Here is a 22,874-nt window from a genome sequence, read left to right as displayed (position 1 = left end):
AAATAAGAAGAGAGAAGGAAGAATGATAATCTTACCTCATTTCCTAAGCAAACTATAGGAAATACACTGTTGAAAGGAACACTGTCTCCATGATTGAACGTAGTATTACTTTTAAAATGAAGCTTTCATCTTCTTCAAGCAGCACATGTGAGCATTAAGAAGTCCATTAAAGTCATAGTGCCTTATTCATTTTATTTGGTTCATTCCATTGCATAATGTTGTATGTTGAGAAGATTTTATTTGAATTTTCTTTTCTCCGCAGACAGGCCATGTCTGGTCCAACTGATGAGACGGCAGGAGACCTGCCTGTGAAAGATACAGGTCTAAACCTCTCTGGAATGGGAGGGTTACAAGGTACGGCCAGCTGTTATTTATTATCGTTATGAACTTTGATCAGTAACTTCTTTTCTGTTAATTTAAAGTATTTCTGATATCCTCACCAATGAAGCCGTTTAAGTAACTATATAGCTCTTGATTGGACTAAACAGGCACATGGAGAGTTTAGAACAACATATGGTATTTTACTGCGTGCATCAATTATCAACAGCTCATAGAAACTGTAAAATCCCCCTCTGTTCTGATAAAGAATTGTTATAAATCATCTTTTTAAAATTCCACACATCAGTAGGAACTACGCAGAGAGTATCAAGCCTCCAAACCGAATTGCCTGGTTTAAATCACATTCACCATTAAAATGTTTCTTTATGTTGAAATTTTATATGGCAGGAAATGCCATATTTAAAAATTTTTGCCTTTCAAGTAGAGTACCTCAAAATGGTTTGTTTATCCAAGCGATATTGACTTTGTTTTATCAAATTAATATACATTAAAGGTTTTCTTTATCCTTTTATCACTTAGTGGTTGCTATAGAGCTCAAGAAGCACTTTAAAATTGAAAAGGTAAAATAACTGCTTTGAGGAACAATTGAGAGTGTAGAGCTATGTTTTTGTGTATACAGCATGTCGTGCCAGTGCATTTGTCATTGAGATGGCTGGAATGTAAAATACACTCCATTAAAGTGTCTTCATACACCTGTTCGTTAGAACAGTTCAAGTGGCCATCTTGAACTACCACAGAAAGGTGGTCAGTATGCTTTTTATTGAAAAAGATACGTCCAAGTCTACAGATTCTATTTTTTAAAATGAAAAGTATGTATAAGCTTTGTTTTAGGTTTTTGGTAGAGTACCAAGTATTCAAATACCAATAAATTTTAATTGTGCAAAGCTATTTATTGGAATTTGCTACTTTAAGTTCAATTCTTGCCCTCAGGAACGCACCTAGGGGCTTTAATCTTTGTCCATTTGTTCTTTGTTTCTTTTGGATGATTGATGAAAATTAGCCAGTGATATGGAAAATACCAAATTTAAGCATATATATAAAAAAAATACATATACATGCTGAAAGATATAAAAGTTCTTTTAAAATATGTAAAGTAGCTTATAAATTTGTAAAGGTTGGTTGATTTCGTTGTGTGGACTTGCAAATTTTACAGTTTATGTTCTGTAACCCAAAACACATACATAGCCCAGAAATATATCCTGTGTTCACCAAATTATTGTTACAACTCTTTTGTAAAAAACAAACAAATAAAAAAAAACTTTCAGATACTTTGACTTTTAATTTGTTTTTTTCAACATTGAGCATATAAATTGAAAATCTTATTCGATCAGAATTCTCTTACAGTCTTAAAGAATGGTCATTTCAATATTGTTTGAATGGATATTATTATTGCTGAAATCCTTAAGATTGCACATAAACTGTAATAGCAAAGATTTTTATTCTCCCCTCTGCTTGGTGACATAAACAATGTTATAACATTTTCTACAACAATCTTAATTATATGTCAGAAAGGAACAAAGATGAGTGCATCAGAGATTATATTAATATCAACTGTTACCATTTTTAGAGACTATGTTAAGTAATCCCACTGTTAATTACCTTGGCATTTTTACAGAAACTTCAACAACACGGACAATGAAGTCTCGCCAGGCAGTGTCACGTATCAGTCGTGAGGAACTGGAAGACAGATTTTTGCGCTTGCATGATGAGAACATTTTACTTAAACAGCATGCCCACAAGCAAGAGGATAAAATTAAAAGGTTATGATAAAAAGCTTTTAGCTTTTTTTCCTGACTCTGTAAAGTTTGGAGGATATGCTGTTTTATAAACTTAATTGAAAACTCCACCTGGAATCTTTTTTGGAACAAGGCAGGTTGTAAATAAATACAATTTTTAAAAATGGAAAATCTTACAAAATAGAATAATAAACCAAAAAGATTATGAGTGTTTATTATGTCTGAAGTTGCTATTTGAAAGCAAGAGCTAATAACTAAGAGTACAAGTGTATCATATCTATAAATAACTTCTGGTTTAATATTTATAGTTTAATAAGCAAATGGCCAAAGCATCTGTTTTTTAAATGTCTTGGCTTTAAAATGAAAGTTTGAAAAAGTAATTAGCTATTCTAACTTGTTAGGATACACGTTCCCTTAAGATTGGGGGTTTACTAATGAAAACCTCACTTCAATGTCTGGAACATATTTAACTTTGCTTGGATTAGTCTAGAACCTATATTTCAAAGAGTCCTTACTGTTTCTAAAGAAACATTGTCACTTGATTTGTGTGCAAGAAATTTTTACAGGGGTAACTTCTTAAGAGTAGACTTTCTTTCATTCTTTTTTGTTCACAAACACCATTACTATCTTTGGAATGTATGGCCTTAAAAACAAAGAAGTACATTCCCATTTGTAAGCTTGCACAGGCCTGTATTCATATTCATGTTCTAGGCTAAATGGAAAGGTGGGACAGCCATGGAAGAAAGATGATGGTATGGGGAGGGGGGGTGGGGGGGAGGTCTTTTCTGATTAGAATTTATCCTGCTAAGAATTTATCTGTACTCTGTGGGCTTTGTTTTAATGACTCACTGACCTGCTGGGTGGGGGGCTTTTGAGTTCATTTTTGAGTCCTGATAACTTGGTTTTTCAAGACCTGTGATTCGCTCACCTGATTCCTTTTCTGACCAGTAACACACACATGTCCTATCAGAATGAGGAATGCAGTCTATGACCACAGAACCATTTTTTTTCCTTTGTAAGCCTAATTGGCCAGTTAAATAATTGAATTCACAACCTTGACCTCATTAGTAATCTGTCCTAGCCAGAAAATATAAAACAACCTAATAACGAGCCATGTAGTTTAATAGAAAAAGGACTCGGCTAGGAGTCAAGTTGTATACATGTGTTCTATTATTTCTCTGCCACTAGCCTATGGTATTAGGCTGAAGCCATTTAAGCTCTTGGGATTTTATTTTATATAGCCCTGAGAGTAGTGAACCAAGGACCACTATGACCCAAAGCTCTAAATCCTTTCTGAATTTTATGCCACTGACACTACCTACAAACATATGTAAGACTGCTTTTATTTATTTTTTTAAGATTTTATTTTTGAGTAATCTCTACACCCAACATGGGGCTCGAACTTACAACCCCAAGATCAGGAGTCACATGCTTTACCGATTGAGCCAGCCAGGCGGTCCAGAACTGCTTTTAAATTTATCCTTAAGATGGAATTAGTATCACGTTGGTATAAATGTAGATTTGATAAACCACCTTTTTAAATAAGTACTCAAACTTTTACCAGATCACTTATGATTCTTCAATGTTACAAAATAATCACCTGAAACAAATGAAAATTATTGCTATTCCTGTACAAACATGCAATCTTAGGTTTCTTGACAAAAAGTTTATTTGTACATCCCTGAAGGAATTTAAAGCCACTCTATTGATGTGCTTTGCTTTCCTTCAAAATTTGGGTCATTTGTTATTCTCCACATGTTGACTGACTTTTTATATTAAACCTGTGTCCTTTGGATGTAATCTCTATCTCTGTGAAAGTCTCTTGGTAACAAAAGATTCAGATATTTAGCTCGACATCTCAGTTGGATGGCTACAGTATTTCTGTGGCTAAGCCACTGGGCAGGGCTAAGGATGCTAAACTCATTAAAGGGATAGATAGAGTGTGTGGCTCTGTTGGGCTTATGATACCTGCCCCAATTTCCCAATGATATATCATTCTCTGGATTAGGTGGAAAAGGAACTAATCCATTGATTATTTTACTAGAGTGTTTGTGGTACTCTTGGATCTTGGTTTTTATTATCCTATATCCCTTATAAAGCATGTTTAATGGATTTGCCTCAAGGGAAAGAGAAAACAATCTTAACTGATTATGTTATGCATAGCTCTCCCTGATGCCACATGCTGTAGGCCGGGTAGCCAGAAGTGTAGATAGACCTGTATTACTACCACTCTTACAGAGGACTCTGCTCAGGGCAAAAAAATGTTGTTCTATGACATCCCAAAGCTATTAAGGATTTTTTTATTTCACTTTTGTTCTCTTAAGTAAAAGCTTCTGTCCATAACCATGGTAAAATAAAGCAAACCCCATTTAAAGAAAAATGAAGTGAGTTTTTATTTTCAATCTCCGTCTGGCTCTTTATAAAAATAGATTCACTATAAACCAGAATCAGCTATTGAAGATGTGCGACCAATTTTGTAAAGTCTTGAACTTGTGTCTCTCATCAAAGCCACCTTTTCTTTCTTGTCCTGCCAACATTTTTCCACTCACTGTCAGGCATGTTTTCCGTACGTGTATATTACATCACCCCCATGTGCCCTTTCTGTCTTTTGTTCTGTCTAACCAGTTTTTATCAAAACTTAAAAGAATGAAAGGTATAAACTCCTGAGATGTCAAAAGCACAACTTATGTCTAAATTTAAAGGTAGCATTAAAATAATGCTTCTTGCATCTGATTACTTTCTGCCATCAAACACGAGGATTTCTTGTTCGAAGCAGCATTTAGTGGCACATTTTGGTTCCTCTGAATTTTTCACTGGGCTTTTTATAAATGTGTACCTGTGCATTCTAACCTTCTTGTATTTGTAGTATGTCTTAATTCTAGAGAAACTGAAAACAGTCCGCCTAAAACTTAGCAGTGCTGCAGTCTTAACACTTTTCAAAGCTGTAACTTACTGTGGCTTGCATATTATAACCCACCACATCCACAATCTGTAGCTACATTTAAGTGCATACAGCATTCCTACATAAGGTCATGCGTTAAAAATTGCATTTGAGGAACATATGGAGTAAATATGTGTCCTCTCTTTACTAACCTTAAATGATAAGCCTTAGGAAACTGTTATTTGTCAGTGCTATAAAGCAGATTGTTGCCCAGTGGTTTCAATTATCATCAAAGGATTCTTCACAGGCAGTAATAGTTACATCAAAACCTGAAATTTATTATTCAGGTTCTGCACTGAAGTCCTCACAGTGATTATGTTCCTTTCAACAGAATGCATTTTATGCTGACTTCTCACATTCCTTTTCATCTTTTTATTATTTCCCTAGAATGGCCACCAAGTTAATACGGCTAGTTAATGACAAGAAAAGATATGAGCGGGGTGGTGGCGGCCCCAAGCGGCTGGGACGAGATGTGGAAATGGAAGAAATGATTGAGCGGCTGCAAGAGAAAGTGCATGAGCTTGAAAGACAGAATGAAGTCCTCAAAAACAGACTCATTTCAACCAAACAGCAACTTCAAATCCAGGGTTACAGGCAAACACCGTACAATTACGTGCAATCTCGTGTTAACACGGGGCGTAGAAAAGTGAATGAAAATGCAGGCTCACAGGAATGCCCCAGGAAAGGTAAAGTAAGCTTATATTGACTTATATTAGATCCTAAATGTAACTCTTTTAATAGGTTGTTTTACACACACACAGAGTTTTATTTCCATATTTTTCATGGTTTTGAGTAACTTTAGAAAGAAAAATGTTTTTGACTTGCTTTTTGATAAAATGTTAATATTAACATGAAGATCCTTTTATTCAAGAATCCCTAGATCACACCCAAATTTGTTAGGTAACACCTTGAACGTAATTCTTATCCTGATGCGGGAGATACATGTGCAACCGTAAAATAGAAGTTTAGTTTGAGTTGGTTTTCTGTGTTGCAGACGGAAATCGCATTGACTCAGGCAAACGAGGAAACCAGCTAGTTTGCTTATTTATGATCGCACTTAATTTCTTTGTCAGAAGGCTGTTTATAAAATTTGCAGAATTGTTTAAATCCTTCATCGTATGGCAACAGCATGACAGTGCAATATGGGTATAACTAAGGGTTTCAAAAACTGGGTTCCTGCTCCTCTACTTACTGTCTGGTGACCTTGGACAAGTCATCTGATCATTCTGACCTTGATCTTTACATGTAGGATAAAAGGATTTAAGCAAGTGACCATAAAGGCCTCCTCTGTCTCCAAAAATGATCATAGGTCAATCACTTTCCTCATTTTGAAAATGAGTCCCGTAAAACGTACCCAGGTTACAAAGCAATTCAATTGCATAGATGAAACTTAATATGAAAAGAACCTAAATACTTCTAATAAAAATCCCCAATTCTCTCTGCCCATGATGAACTTACTTATTTATGATGAAGCGAAAAATCAGTATGTATTTTAAGTAATATTTTTAAAATTTCATCAACTAGGGAAGGAAATAACATGATAGCCGTAATTGATCTTTGTTTGGAACGTGCTTCACATCAAGACCAAACATTTTGAGGGACACAAAAAAATCATGTAAAACTTTCATTTCAATTCATTGAGGAGAGGGAAAAAATGCCGTATAAACAGAAAAGGAGAAAATTTTGTTCTATTTTTTTTTCTCCAGACTGATTATTGACACTATCTCTTCCCCAGGCAGAGTTCCCTGGAAGTCACCAAGGCCTCCACCTAGGAGACAGCTGCAGGATGGCAGGGCTTAGCTACTCTAGCTTGTGAGGTTGGCAACAGACTGAAAATAACCAAAGCAATCATAATGAATTATAAATTAGAAAATTATTCTGCTGCTAATTAACGTGGAAGAGAGCACTTGACCACTCAGAGCCTCATTCTTCCTATCTGTAGAATGGAGTGATAACAGCAGATTAGCCAAAAAGTCAAGAGATGGTAACGCCATGGTAAAATATGTTACCTTTCAGAAGTCACCTATCCACTCCAAAACTTAGTTTTGGCATCTGTGACTATAGCTGGGCAAGATGATCTCTAAGGTCTGTAAGGTCTTTTATACTAAATAAAAAAGCAACACCCAAATTTTAGATGAATATGGCAAACTAATCTAGTACTATGAATTGCTGTTTAAAAAGAAGAGTCTGATGGAAGTTTTCTCTTATGGAGGGGAAAAAAAGAGCTGCACAGTCTTTACAGTGTGACTACATAGCTTGAACTTCTCCTTGTGTTTATACAATCTTAGTAATTCAGGGGCACCTGGGTGGCTCAGTCGATTAAGCATCCGACTTCGGCTCAGGTCATTTATCTCACGGTTCGTGGGTTCAAGCCCCACATCAGGATGTGTGCTGACTGCTCAGAGCCTGAAGCCTGCATCAGATTCTGTGTGTCTCACTCTGCCCCTCCCTCACTTGCACTCTGTTCCTCTCTCTCTCTCAGAAAAATAAACATTAAAAAAAAATCATACTAATTCAAACCTTTTTCACTGCTTGGTACGGAGTCCAAGAGGTAGAAGCTGCACAAAGTGCTAACTGGTGATGAATACGTTCTCTTTCTGGGTAAACTCCAGGCACCATTATCAAGGTTGATACCTTAGTAATCTGAATAGACTCTCGAAGACTGCCTTTGAGCTTGGGACTTAGGCCACACTTGTCAGAAATATCACAGCGTAGGGTGGCCACGTGCAGACGGTAGACCCTCTCTGGCTATGAGCAGCCTTGCCCTCAAGCTGCTGTACAAATACTACCTTTTTCTATGCGTGCCTTGTCAGGATAAAGCATGGAAAGTACTGGTTTAACGTGCGATCATTGTAATGTAGAAAGAATCCTTACTGTGAAGAACCGGTAGAACAAAGATTTTTATCAAGTGTGTATGTTTTACAATGTAACCATTGGCAAACCACTATTACACCATAAGTATTAAGATTATTTTAAGGATAGGGGCGCCTAAGTGGCTCAGTCAGTTAAGAGGCCGACTTCAGCTCAGGTCCTGATCTCACGGTCTGTGAGTTCAAGCCCCACATCAGGCTCAGAGCCCGGAGGCTGCTTCAGATTCTGCAGAGCCCAACGCGGGGCTTCATCGACCGTGAGATCATGATCTGAGCCAAAATCAAGAGTCGCACACTCACCCGACTTAGCCACCCAGGCGCCCCAAGAAAGAATTTTTATCTATACCTCGTATCTGAGACTATGCTCCACTAAAAATCTAAATTATTTGTCATATTTAATCTACTTGAAACTCTAGTTACTTAATTATTTTTTAAGTGTAATCCAATCATGTAATTAAAATCATGTCTCACTTTTAACAACGGGACTAGACTTGTAAAGTTGCATGTAACGACTTTTACAAGAAAAACTGTATTTTTAAGGCAGCAGCAAAATTTTTTATTTAAAGGAATCTCATTCATGATCACTTCTTGAATTACCTTTGTTTAAATGTGAATTTTCTTATTGAGATGGAATAAACCAAAGTGTAGAACATTTTGATTCACACTCACAGTATCTGTGAGTCGCACAAATGAAGATCAGGTTCAAAATGTAAGGGCAAGGAATGTGAATGGCTAATGGAAAAAAAATTTTTTAAATCTACATCCAGGGATGCCTGGATGGCTCAGTCAGTTAAGTGTCCGACTTTGGCTCAGGTCATGATCTTGCAGTCTGTGGGTTCGAGCCCCATGTTGGGCTCTGTGCTGACAGCTCAGAACCTGGCTGGAGCCTGCTTCAGATTCTGTGTCTCCCTCTCTCTCTGCCCCTCCTCCACCTGCATTCTGTCTTTCTCTCTCTCTCAAAAAAATAAAACATTAAAAAAAATTTTAATAAAAAAATAAAAATAAAAGTCTTTAGCCAAAATATAGGGGGCGGGGGGGAAGTTAAGTCATTGGAATCTCTTTCCTTCATACCTGAGTTTATATCGTAAAGCCCTGAATTGAAGACTTTGGTTCTTTCAGAATGACTTTAGGAGTTATAAATCTAAGTGGAGTCAAATTATTTCTAGGTCATTTGGTTTCCATAGCAGAATTTGTTTAATGGGCAATACTTACTGCTGTGTGCACTTGATGCCAATGATACTCCCTTGGGCAATGGATTTCTAAGTCTCTGCACTATAGAGCTCCTGTATCTCAGTACTTAGGAAATTTTCTTATATACACATTTCTTTATGATAGCAAATCAAGAGTCCTTCTTTATTAATTTCACTTTTATAATCTTGCTGATTGACTTTTAGGTATTCGCTTCCAAGATATTGACGTAGCAGAAACTCTACAACCCATGCTTACAAAACATGGCAACAGTTTACTTGAAGAAGCCAGAGGAGAAATAAGAAATTTGTATGTATTCTTTTTATGGTCATTTTAGAGCTTTATTTATTGATTGATCATGTCTTTTTTGATCCCTCCCTTTCCTTTATTTTAAACACAATTGGCTTATGTACAAATAATTTGCTCCGCTAAATACATCTTGATCCGTGGGGTAAGAACAGATATTATAGAACATGTTTCCAATAAAATGAGGCAAATGAGCAACTTAACCGACTGCATCAATGGAGGGGTTTATAGAATAGTCTCTGTATTACAATTTTCTCCCCAAAGGAATGGCGTAAAGCCCAGTCATTTAGAATAGTATAAGCTTTAGAGGCAGCATTATCCACGCTCAGAAAAATTACAGGTAATTTTTTTTTTAATCCCGAATTAATTAGCCTTTTTGCAGTTAAAAAAAAAAAAAGAATTGGAGGGAGTGGCTTAAAAGTTTGGAGTTATCAAATACATATGGATTTCAGATTTTGTTTCACTGTGATTCTATAGCACTGCATTCTTCATCATACTCTGGTTTTGAAAAAGTTACTTCTGCCGCATTTAGCTTACCTCTCCAGTTAATGAAAGCCTCATGGCTTCAGTGTCTGTGAGTCACAGCAATGAAAATAAGGCTCCACCTTATCGACACGCGTTTACCTGGATCATCAAAAAGTAACCATTCTAAATGAGGAAAGAAAACATAAAACAAAGCATCACACTTTAGACCATTGCTTAAGGATAGTGTGGGCTTCAAACTAGTTCTTTTGAATATTTTATTTTATTTTATTTTGAATATTTTAAATACCAGTTATGGCCATGACTATCCTGTAAAGGAATAAAACCAAAAGATTATACCTAATCTTGTTACCTGCTAATAGTCTGAAAAACCAGGTTCATACCAGTTTCCTGAGGCTCAATACGCTGGGATACTGCCACCCATGGTAGAGATAAATAAATATATGCAAAAAACCTCTGTTCTGTTTTGCAAATTTCTTGCACCCTCTCTCTCTCTCTCTCTCTCTCTCTCTCTCTCTCTCTCTCTGAAGTGTTAATTTGAGTGATCTATGCATATATACATAGGATAGAACAAAAGCATATAAATTATCTATGACCAGGTTGTGGAGGACAAAGTAGGTAACCCAGTAACAATACTTAGTGAATTGAAGTGAACCAAAGTCCAGGTTATTGCGTAGGATATTATTATATAAAAAGCAATATTTTGAATTGTTCCATATGCACTTCTAACTCGTCACATTTCATCTACTATTCACTATGTCCAGAGGCACCTAAGCTAAAATTTTTAACTCTTACTTGCTCTTTATTATGAAGGACTTTCTTTGTCCTGATCTTAAATACTGCAGATTTTTCCTCAAACTACAAATTCTTGTAAACGTTCTTTATTTCAGAGAAAATGTTATTCAGTCACAAAGAGGCCAGATAGAAGAGTTAGAGCACTTGGCTGAGATCCTGAAAACTCAGTTGAGGAGAAAAGAAAATGAAATTGAGTTATCTCTTCTTCAGCTTCGAGAACAGCAGGCTACAGATCAAAGGTATGTTAAAACAGAAATCTCACTTTGATAAGGTCAAAATTAGTTTAAAATACTTTATCATATGCCATGGAAGGATAAGTCTAGTCTATTTTAAAAATCATGTTTTCACTTAACATTCTTCATAGAAGCCGCTCTAGACCTACTAACTGCTATCAACAACTCTGTATAAGAATGTTTCTCCCTAACCTACTCTGGCTCACCTTGTTCCCCCACTCTTTGGCCCCTTTTGCTGCATTTACCATAACTGTAGGAAGTTCTGATGCCATCCAGTTGCACCCACCGAGAGAAAGGTGTGTGACAAGGACCCAGCTGTTGGCATGTCTTATGAATAAGTCCAGCCTCATTTAACTTTTTTTTCAACACTAAAAGTGCCGTAATACGGCACCAAGTTGTTGGGGTTGTTTTACCCCAAAAAGATGCTTGTCACCTCTCCTAATATTCAAAATCTGCTTCAAATTCTGTTGATTGTCATGGATGACAGTGGAGACCTTTAGTAGTCTACTTGCTGCCCCTTCAGTGTTGATGTTTTGTAATGTATACAATGTTCTTTTCCATCCTCCTTTGTCAGGTTTGGTTCTAATTCCTCTCTCTCATTTTGTATTTCCACACTGTGTTTCCAGCAAGACTCTTCTTACCATGTTCTTTCTTGAATTATTTTCTCCCCTTTGTTCCTTTTTTTTTCTTTTGTTTCCTTTTCTTTCCTTTCTGTTTCTTTTTGTGGACCAAGGAGACCTAGAAGTAGAGGGAGTGGTATTTTGAATTTCCAGGTACCCATCACTTAGCTTAAATGATCACTACCATGTTCCCGATCTTGTTTAACCTATCCCTTCAACTTTGTTTTCTTGAATTAATCAGCCTCAGCCAGATGGGATGTCATCTCACGTAGGAATACTCTAATATAAATCTCTGATAGGGAATTTGTTTAACATGGCACCATGCTGTTATCACATCTAACAAAATTAATTGCAATTCCTTAATATTCTCTAGTACCCAGTCCCTATTTAAACTTCCCTGAATCTGTCTTGTCCTGTTTGTCTGAATTGGAATCCAAATGAGGTCTACACATTGCATTTGCTATCTCTTAGGTCTCTTCTTTCTCTCTTAGTGTCCTTCAAACCAGACCTCGAGCCTCTATTCGTTTTTCCCCTCTCCAGTGTATATGATGTCATGCTTATGTGGCTAAGTTCTCATTTAGAAACACCAGTATGATTTTCTAGTCTTTCATTTCAGATTCAGAGTTTAGTCCCCCTTTAACAAACTAACTTGACACGGTAATATTTGAAAAAACTAGGAAAATATGCCTATGAGACTTGTTTTAAAAACAATAAAGTGGGCTGAAAATATACAAGAAGCTTTATATTTCAGAGACTCAAAAGGTTAGTATTCTCTCTCTTAATTTCTGTTCCTAAAAAGTTATGTGTAAAATTTAATTAAATTATATAATGAAATTCTATATGTTTAGTGATGTTTATATACCCTTCTAAGGACAGGGCAAAAGAAACATGAGTCTTTTTGAGAATTATATTAGGGGATGTAATGTGAACCCTGATTCTGAACCAGCTTGAATACCTAGAAGTCATCCATGTTCCCCCAGGAAGAACTGGTTTAGACTTGGTCTGATTGGAAAACCAAGACATGATTCCTTGTGAGGAACAGTGCTAAAGGACCAGACCCCAACACTGAATATGATCTTAATAAATTGCCAACAACCATATTTAAGATATTAGCTAAATATGAAAATTCTATACTTAGACCAAGCCCAAGCTTAGAGCCCATCCTTACCACCTTTACTCGACAGCTGAGTAGCAAGGTTATCAGAGACCACTTTCTGTGTTATACTTCCTAAATTCCCAAAGAGTAGGATGGATACTGTGTTGGCCATTTCCCTCTTCCAAAGGGGTATGATCACCTAGGAACTTGAGTGTTCAGTTCATTGAAATGGAAATCCAAAAGTCCTTCAATCCTAGGACTAGAACAGCAGAAGAAATAGAGTGATAGACAGGTATGCATGTTTTCTCCTACGAATGTTGTCAGCAAGAGACACCAACATATGCACCTAGACGAGTTTACCTTAACAACTAAACTATGGCCCTCCCTCAGTAGCAGTTTCTTTTGTCACATCAAGAAGTAGAAGTAGAAACAAAATGAGTATTACAGGTAAAGGAACTTTTGCTGCAGAGGCCAAAGAAATAAACTTTAGTAAATAGCGTATTGTTCCTTGAAATACAGTTGTTGAAAACTGAAGAAATGACTTCCAATAAAGGTCTTTAAGTCTTTTTTTCTTGTATGTTTACACATAGCTCAAAATTTTATGTGTCACAGCAATTTTTTGAGACTAATGGAAAACTGTTGAAAAAAATGTTGGGGAGAATATAAAACTTGGTATAATTTACTGTAAAGAAAAATCACAAAATGGAAAACATATTTAAACTTCTCTTTCACGGATACATTATTTCAAATTTGAAATTCTAGAAGTCTGATCAGGATGTTGGGCTCCTTGTTCTCAAACATGAACCTAACGTAGTTGTAATCTTCAGAGTGCAGTGCTTGATATTTATGGCAGAGAGCCTTTTCATAGAATATTACAGAAACTCTTCGTAGTATGTGTTTAATAGACCAGTTTGGTTTGGCATCAACTTGACATAAACTGTTGGTTATCCAAAGCCCTTAATTGCTTTGAAGTAAAAGCCCAGTGCTGTTGTTTTTTATTAAAATCATGTTTTTTCCTGTGATTGTGGTCTATTTTGGAAGACTGACTTGTGATTTTTGCATATGTTCTACATAATGCCTCATTAGCAAAAAATCTTGTATCATTTACAAGTAGCCTGAATGTCTGTGTTGTTTTGAACAAAAATCCATATTAAAATTTAAACAATATAAAAATGCACATTTTCTGCTTATTAAAAAGGCCGTCTTAAATTAAATGCAAAGCAGTAACCAGTGAACACATGTACGTGAACATTAAAATCAGAATGATTTTACCTTTTATTGGCTTTTTCAACTCCAAAAATATTTATACTCTTACCAAATGTGTAACTAGTTTGTACCAAGTAGTTTTTTTTAAGTAAATGTTACAGTGTTTACCTTCTTAATTAAAAATCATGTAAGTTCCCTAATATCCCAGTGGAGGAAATTTAACCTATAAATGTTCCAAACACTCTTGACTTGCCCTCTTCCCTTTGGTTGACAGCGGACTGTCAAATCTCAAAACAGAGAATCCTTTTGCAGCCATGCAGTGTCAGAAACAACTTGGCTTTAAGGGCCCCATCTCTCCCCTCTAGGCACACGCAGGATTACTTCCTAGCTCTCTTAAGTTCTTCCCCAGCCTTTTATTTTGAAAAATTACAAACCTACAGAAAAGTCTTAGGGATAGTCGTGTGAACGCTCACACGTACCTTTCACCCCTTTGCATATTTGTGAATGACACAAGCCTCTTCTGCATTCTGCACGTGAGGCCTTTTCCCTTCTTCCTCCTCCTCTCTACTCTCTCTCCCTCCCTCCCACCCCCAATCTGACTTAGATGCATGTTGGGGCGCCTGGGTGGCGCAGTCGGTTAAGCGTCCGACTTCAGCCAGGTCACGATCTCGCGGTCTGTGAGTTCGAGCCCCGCGTCAGGCTCTGTGCTGACGGCTCAGAGCCTGGAGCCTGTTTCCGATTCTGTGTCTCCCTCTCTCTCTGCCCCTCCCCCGTTCATGCTCTGTCTCTCTCTGTCCCAAAAATAAATAAACGTTGAAAAAAAAAAAAATTAGATGCATGTATCATTTCACCCTGTGTACACTTCTAAGTATCCTCTAGGAGCAAAGATATCCTCCTACGTAACTACAGTATGGCTATCACATTCAAGACATTCAACAATACAGTAGCATCACCTAATACACAGTCCACATTCAAATTTCCCAACTGTATCCCTTTATAACTCTTTTTTTTTTCCCCAATAGCTGGTTGTGGTTTGTTTTGCTTTGGTTTGATCTAGTATCCATTCAGGGATCATACATTGAATTTAATTGTCCTGTCTTTTAGCTTTCCATTATTCTGGAGTGGTTCCCCATTTCCAGCCCATTGATAGTTGTTTGCAGAACACCCCTCAATTTATATTTGTCTGATTGCCCGGCCCCCTAATTTAGAGGGCACATCTGGTCCTTGGATGGAAGGGTAACTGGGGCCGGGGATAACCACGCACACATTATTATTACAGGCAGGTGATCTGTCACTTTTTAAAAATATATCCACCAAGCTTGGACTGTTGTTTGAATACCTTAGAATTTGCCCAGTGAAAAGTATCGCACTCAAATACCATTTCTTTCATCCCCATGTTTTTTATTATTAATATTATCTAAGATTGTCCTGTGATAGCAGCTTGACGTATTTTCTCAGCCCTTTATCTGAACCACAGAAATTGTCACAATTAATAGGAAAACTAGTGTGTTAGTGCACAGTTGAGAGTGGAGAGAAAGCTAAAACTAGGAACATCTCAGAGGAAGGAGACCACTTAGAAGAGTGGGAGGAATTGATCTTTTAGAATTGGATTTGACTGTCGGCTCCCTCACATAAGGACTCTGGCCAAATTCCTTACTTCGCTAAGCCTCAGTTAGCTACCTCAACTGTGAAATGAAGCGATTGAAACGGGCAAGTGGTTCTTCCCTACCTTTTAAACGGCAGCTAATTTTATCCCTTGGGAACTCGTGTCTCTGAAAGATTTTGTCTGCCGAATAAGCAGCATTTATTAATTTAATCAATTCAGTGTGCTTTTTTTTTTATTCATCAAAGACTTACATCATGCCAATCACTGCTTCTGATAATTATGAGATAACCTGTTTTATTGAACTGACTTGGTATAATTCTATCAAAAAATAAAAACAGGGGTGCCTGGGTGGCTTAGCCGGTTAAGCATCCGACTTCAGCTCAGGTCATGATCTCGTGGTCCATGAGTTCGAGCCCCGCGTCGGGCTCTGTGCTGACAACTCAGAGCCTGGAGCCTGCTTTGGATTCTGTGTCTCCCTGTCTCTCTGCCCCCTCCCCGCTCATGCTCTGTCTCTCCCTGTCTCTCAAAAATAAATAAACGTTAAAAAAAAAAATTTTTTTAATAAAAAACAATACAAAACCTTCACTTTTGCAACTTAGTTGCTGGTGAATCTCTATTTCCCATTGGGCTTTTTGATATATTAAATATAATTCTCAGATTCCCATTACTAGCTGGAATCCATTAAACTTGATCTTCAAAATGATCCTTTTAAGAAAATCAGCCAGGATTTCAGGTCTTCCCGCCTCCAACCGGTCCTTCAGAGTCCTCCCTCCATTTTCATAAAAGAGTGGTTATATGCATGTGGAGCTTGACGTAATGTTTCTCTCCATTCCTTGTGGGTGTCAAGAGTGGGAAAACACTGAGCTCTGATTTATATTTTGACCCACCACCACGAGAAAGGTATGATCCAGAGGCAAATAGACAGACACAGATGAATTTTTTCCTTTATGCAATCTTAAAACAGCATTATTTTCACCTATGAAGGCAGGTAGCAGTTTAGAGCAAAAACGGTTGCATTTCAAATAGACTTTCCTCAGCTATTTTAGTAAAGCCATTCCATTTAGTTTACTAGCAACCTTCTGTGATCTTACTCAGTATTGTTACTTTGCTAGTGATGGTTGTCTGTGTATCCCTAGTAAAAGCTATAAATGACCTACATTTCTTGTAACAATAAACTTACATAATGTCTGCCACCGTTTAAAAAAAAAATGTACCGTAGAGGTGTTTTAATTTTAAGGTTGTTTTCAACCTTATCCCCCAAGTTCAGTCAGCCTAAAACTATTATTCAAAAAGAGCCTCTCCACTCCGTCATAAATATTTTACTCAACTACTGTCCCGAATCTCGTAGCCTAGCTTCTGTATTCTACAGCCCTCTCTTCTAAATGGTGTTAAATACTACATTATAACATTTTTGCCTCAAAAAAATCAAGAGGCTTTCTTGAACATCCATAATCTTTACTGTAACAGAGTGAAATGGCAATGGAGGTTCGGGGGGTGAAGTGAGAGAATTATGTGCCTGGGGAATGAAGTATAAGAAACTTTCACTGGAGGAGATTTTTGCCTCTTAAGATTTCATATTAGACTATACATTACATAGCTCCACTGAAAGTTTTTCCTTCTCCAGTATATCTGAGGTTTTAAGTTTCTGGATTTATTATGGCACCCAGTAGCAAAGCCAGAGTCAAGTGTTTTCAAGGCTTCCATTAGAAATTCCTTTTTCAGAGTTTATTGCTTGACTGTTTCCAATTATATGAGGGAAACTTGGCACATAGGTTGTTGAACTGGATTACTTTTTTCAACATAAAATCTAATTTATTTCAGTTTGTTTTTAATCTAGAGATGGGCCAACATCTCTTCCAACCGTTGTAGAAGATTTGATCATAATTCTAAATAATATGTCTATAAAAAAAAAAAAACAAGAAAAAGAAAAGAAACCGCATTTTCCAACTTAATTGCCCAAGGTTTTTTCAAAATCCTTGTTGAAAAATTTGAGAAATTTATTTTTACAAAGCACATAATTAGTCTGCTTGATATCTGTTTGCAGATCATTTCAGCATGTGTAATGCAGCATGTATGAATCGCTTCAGGACTGTCAAGAGTTCCTCTGAATATTTTTACCGTGGATTGTTCTTTCTGTTAGAATGTCATCCTCCTGAAGATGTGATGTTCCCATCACAGTGCGTGAAACAGAGCAAGAAAGTAGGATGTGGTGGCCACTCAAAACACCACTTATAAAATGAGCCCCATCTCTGTGCTTCAAAGGAAGCCAACCTGAGACCCTCCTCCTAGTGCAAAGAGGTCTAGGACAAGCCTCTAAGCACCGACCCTGGCCCCCTCTTGCCTCTTATCATCCTCACATCCCTTGTCAGCTTTTTGTGACATTCCTTCCCTCTTGTCCCTCTCATTTCCACCCTCATTCTTTTATCACATTTCATCTGTGTAAGGATGTTGAGTCAGTTGTCAGGTTGGAGACGATTTTTCATTGTACGCCTTCCTAGAGGCCAGACCACATTTATCACATTGTTGATTTTGATCTTTTATGTCTTAGCGCTTGCAGCTGAACAGCCAGTCGTCCTTTCCTTCTCCCTGTTAGCCTCAGAAATATCTAATCATAGTAATGACTCCTGGATAAAGCCCCCAAAACTGACACTTGAAAATAATTCTTAAAGACATCTGCAGGTGTTGCACGCAAACTGATTTCTGTGTAAAGCACCACATGATTATTGTTGTTTTCTAACTAGTTCGGTCATCCTTGTGCCCACCTGTTGGGCATTACTAGCATAAAGTACTAAGTCACTTTTCTTGGCAGTATTTTGAATGAAAAGTTTGATCTTCAAGGAGTTTAAGGAAAATATTCAAGGAAGCATCCACCAGTTAAACCACCCTGAGCGTTTTTGGAAGATGCTTAGCAGCCTTGGCCTTGCAAGGAAAATTCAAAATTAAAACCTGCTATTTTTCTGTGACCCTAGGTGGCTGAATGGGTTATTGGGACTTAATTCTTGCTAATATCATTAAGCAAGTATTATTACTCAAACATATATATGTATATTTTCTTGAAAATATTAACATTCTTAAAAACTGGAAGAATAAAATATCAGAGGCAACTAAAAATATAAGAAAAGATTTGAAATTATTTGAAAAAGATTCTGTCCTTGCATAGAATAACTGTCACTCGTTGTCGAGTGGTCAAACCAAGTAATTCTGAGGAAAACAGATTAAGCTATGTTTTGACTTCTAATTATGAAAAAAAGGGGGGGGATACTGTCTTTATTAGACTTGTTTAAAATATATTTTTCCTTCGTGTTCTGATGTTTTTGGCGAGTACAGATCACATAGTGGGGAATCATAGTGGGGTACTGCTGAACGTGTGCTCAGAACTCTACTAGTTAGCATGTTTTCGGCACAGAATCATTTTAACATTGTGTTAAGACTGTATCCTGGGTACGATCCAGGTTCTTGGACTTGTTTATCTTCTGTGTGAGGACAACTAACTGTCCGATGCCAAAATACAATGAACTTTCAAATATCAAAGAGGAAAATTAAGTATTTCAAGTCCTCAGCTGGTTTACAGATGTGTGAGCTTTGTAGTCCGTTTTCTGGTTCCAGTAGGGCATTGTGACAATTTTTCCAATATGTGTACACTAGATAAAGTTTTGGAAGTAAAATTACTTACTTGAAGTCCTGAAATAATTTTCTGAATCTAAAATTTTTACGTTTACTTTTTTTTTAAAAAAAAGAATGAAGTCTAAAACTGGGCCTCACAATTTTTGAAATACTTTTGAATATAAAACGTATTAAAGAACCTTTCTCTGTCAGGCAAGTAAGTGCCTTTTGAAAACGGGTATTCATTTAGGTCTATGATTAACCTTTAACAAGATCTTCCTGTTAAATTCTACATTTGCTTTAATCTCAGTAGGAAAAATACAAGCTAGTATTGCAGCATATAGAGTTTCTATATACCCTGTGGACGTTAAATGATCTCTTACAGCTAAAGGCACATCTGCAACATATTTAAATGCCAGCTTTGGGCATTATTAGTATAAAATGCTAAGTCACTTTTTGGGGAAATATTTTGAAAGGTTGAAACTCCAGGAGGAAACTCCAATGAATGGTAATCTTATGATACCATTTGTTTCAAGGGAGTGGTAGGAAGATGAGTGGCTGTCTTGCGCATTTTTGTCTTAGGGGAAAGTGGTAGTAGGATAGTCCTCTTTCAAGTAAGTCCGAAGTGCAGGGCGGCACGATCGCTGTGCTGTATAGACTGACGTCCTTTTGCACCATCTTTCAGGATGCCGTAAAATGGTTTTAAGCGCGTATTACAAGATGTCAGAGAGGTGACCCAAGTCATCAAATTTGGGTCTCCCTTCAAATCCTGAGAATCTATGAATTTATGAAAGTTCAAGAGCAACGATTGGTTGGCTTTAAATAATGCATCTGTCCTACGTGTATGTTAAGCTAAAAACCCTGTGACTGATAAGCAAGTGTGCAAATTTTTCCTAGGTAACTTTGTAGTGAAAAATTATGATTCCACCACAGGTTGTTTTCTTTTGCCTTGCATTTTTTACTCTGTCTCTCTTTTTCTTAAACACATTGTTGAAGGTCAAACATTCGGGACAATGTAGAAATGATTAAGCTTCATAAACAACTCGTGGAGAAAAGCAATGCTCTTTCAGTATTGGAAGGAAAATTTATTCAGCTTCAAGAGGTACTGTGATCATTTATCTTATTATGGTGATACATAGACACAAAGGTTCAAAGAGAGTGTTTAGGTTATACTTTTTAAATAGAATGGTTGTAACACTACAAAGTTATTTTTAAAGATGCCCTTTTTATTCTTAAACGTGTATTATTTCACTTCATGTGTTATTTGTAATTTATAACTTAATAGCTAAAGAAATAACTAACCGGTTGGACTGTTTATAAATACCTGTGTCATCTTAAAATAATAAACATATTTATCATAAATTATCTCATGCCAAGAAAATTTATTTTTAATTCCTCTTCTCTGAGTTCATATGGGCACATAGCACTGAAGGGTTAGACGTTTTTGCATATATCTTCAGTTCTAAGCATTGATGAAATAGCCAAGACAGACCAAGTTATAAATAGGTCAGTAACCAGGTTTTGTTCAATCTTTCTCTGATGTGTTTTGTTTTGTCACTGTCTCCCATTATCACAAAATATTTGAGACCCGTCATGTCAGCAGCTATCAGTGTACTTCTTTTAATTCTTGATCATTCAGGTCGACAATACTTGGGACCCTTCATCCCTATGGTTGCTTTAACAAGATTGTGGCCCTACATGAATGTGCCATCGGAAGGTTCCTGTTGATTGGCACTGCATAATTAACATAGATTCTGGAATTAATGAACTCCCAAACATTCCAGATGAACACAATTCATATTAAACAGTACTTTCTCTGAAGTACTGAGACCAGGAAAGCAGTAAATTGATGGAAAGCATAGGGTCATCGGAAGCCTAAATTTACTATTGAATTAGATAAATATTTTTAAACTTGTACTCTGGTTTGTGCTTTCCATCCTGCAGGAACCTCCTTAAATGCAAACTAATAACTGTCTTCCGTATGAATATGAGGGTTTATGAAAGAAAGAAGGCTAATTGCAGAGTGGAGACAATAGCCCTGTCTACCTATAGATACAAGAGGGAAATTCAGAAAACATGGAGCTGAGGGCCATTTCTAACATGGGGAATTAGGAAAGAAAAACAAAAAAAAAAAACAATGATATTACCTTCTGTCACTTTGACCACCTGACTTCCATTTAACAGTGATGCCAGGTACTTCTTCCAGTACCAACAATTGTTAAGTGTCTGTTATAGCACAGGCTCCTCTTTTGAGGACTGATGTTGGGTAAAGAAAGGTTTGACAGGTTCAGACCAACAGCTTCAATGAATGAGGTAGGAAGCCCAGGAAAAGCTGGTTAAAGATAATGTGTTATAATACCAAGATTAACAAAAATTGAACTTCAGTTACTCAATAGCTATGTTTGTTTTAAATGATTGAAGAACTTCAGATTTTATCCTTTTTTTTTTTCTTGAGAGATGCTGTGCATACACATGGGCAAGGGAGAGGCAGAGAAAGAAATCTTAAGCATGGCCACCTCCAGCACAGAGCCCAATGAGGGGCTCGATCTCACGACTGAGATCATGATCTGATCCAAAATCAAAAGTCATATGCTCAATTGACTGAGCCACCCAGGTGCCCCACAACTTAAGTGATTTTAATTAGCACATGAACCATTACATGTTATGGCTATGGTCTCTGTGAAAAGACTTTAATATCATCACCTTTTTTATTTATAAAAAAAAAAGTAGGGACACCTGGGTGGCTCAGTCGGTTGAGCATCCAACTTCGGCTCAGGTCATGATCTCCTGTCATGGTCGGTGGAGCATGTGACTCTTGATCTCAGGTTGGTGAGTTCAAGCCCCACTTTGGGCATAGAGATTACTTAAAATAAGAATAAAAATTCTTTAATTGAAAAAACTTCAGTAACTATTTTACTGAATTGAAAATTTTAACCTAATTGTATTAAAATCAGAAGCTAACCTTCTGTTAGGCTGTTTATATGCTGTGGTGACAAATCCTTTCAAGTTTCATTATCTGTGGTCAGCATTTATTTTTGACCCATGCGGCACCATTTTTAGACAGCATGTCCAACCACTGTAACCACAACAGAAAGAAAAAAAATTTGCCAAAACCAATTTACTCACTGGTCACTAATCAACCAGTCAAAAACTAGAAGGAAGTAAAATAAAACACAAAAAGTTTGCATTATGTGACTCTGTGCTAAGAAAACTATATTCTTTTCCTAATTATACACTTGGGTCAAGAGTGTCTCCACGGACAAGTAGCACATATACTTTGTGAGGTGAAGAATAAACTGTATAATGTGAACTTCAGGAGTAAATTCACTTATAAAATTGCAATCACTTATTTAACATGGAATCCAAAAATAATTTCGAGAAGATTTTGTTTTGTAGAAGCAGAGAAGTCTCCGGATCAGCCATGATGCCTTGATGGCAAATGGAGATGAGCTAAATATGCAACTCAAAGAGCAGCGTTTAAAATGCTGCAGCCTTGAGAAGCAGTTACATTCCGTGACATTTTCTGAAAGAAAAATAGAAGAGGTAAGCTCCCAAGAGGTTATTAGCCATTAGTTGTGTTAAAACTTCTCTGTAACTGTTTTGAAAAAGTAAAATAGAGACATTCTAAGCAGTATATTTATTTAAAAATCCCAAACTACATACACGGTGCTTTGAGCACAGCAAAATATAGTCCGTTTGTTATGTGCAAGGCACATCAGTGCTTAAAAATATGTGCCAACATGCTGATATCCACTGTTCACCTAAAGGGTTGATTCTTGAGGAAAAAGAAAACACATTTTGAACTTACCTGTGGAACCTAACTTTCTCAGCCTTAACATCTTATTAGCCATT

At 36.8% G+C, this 22,874-nt stretch overlaps 1 protein-coding gene across 1 annotated transcript in view; it reads left to right on the top strand.

Moving 5' to 3' along the window:
• The first annotated feature begins 204 nt into the window (after positions 1-204).
• RPGRIP1L (RPGRIP1 like) overlaps positions 205-22,874 on the top strand; it is an 89,642-nt gene continuing 66,972 nt past the window's right edge. Inside the window, exons 1-7 of the mRNA XM_047078415.1 lie at positions 205-354; positions 1,955-2,099; positions 5,404-5,702; positions 9,281-9,383; positions 10,754-10,897; positions 20,019-20,124; positions 22,419-22,565. Of these exons, the coding sequence (XP_046934371.1) occupies positions 216-354; positions 1,955-2,099; positions 5,404-5,702; positions 9,281-9,383; positions 10,754-10,897; positions 20,019-20,124; positions 22,419-22,565 (1,083 nt within the window). The 5' untranslated portion in view covers positions 205-215. The remainder of the gene's footprint in view (positions 355-1,954; positions 2,100-5,403; positions 5,703-9,280; positions 9,384-10,753; positions 10,898-20,018; positions 20,125-22,418; positions 22,566-22,874) is intronic.

This window comes from Lynx rufus, unplaced genomic scaffold (genome assembly GCF_022079265.1).
Source record: "Lynx rufus isolate CCGP_SWC_20201006 ecotype Redwood Valley unplaced genomic scaffold, mLynRuf1.p SCAF_16, whole genome shotgun sequence".
Lineage (NCBI taxonomy): Eukaryota > Metazoa > Chordata > Mammalia > Carnivora > Felidae > Lynx > Lynx rufus.
Note: the sequence above shows the minus strand (reverse complement) of the source record. Positions and strands in the feature narration are given on the sequence as shown.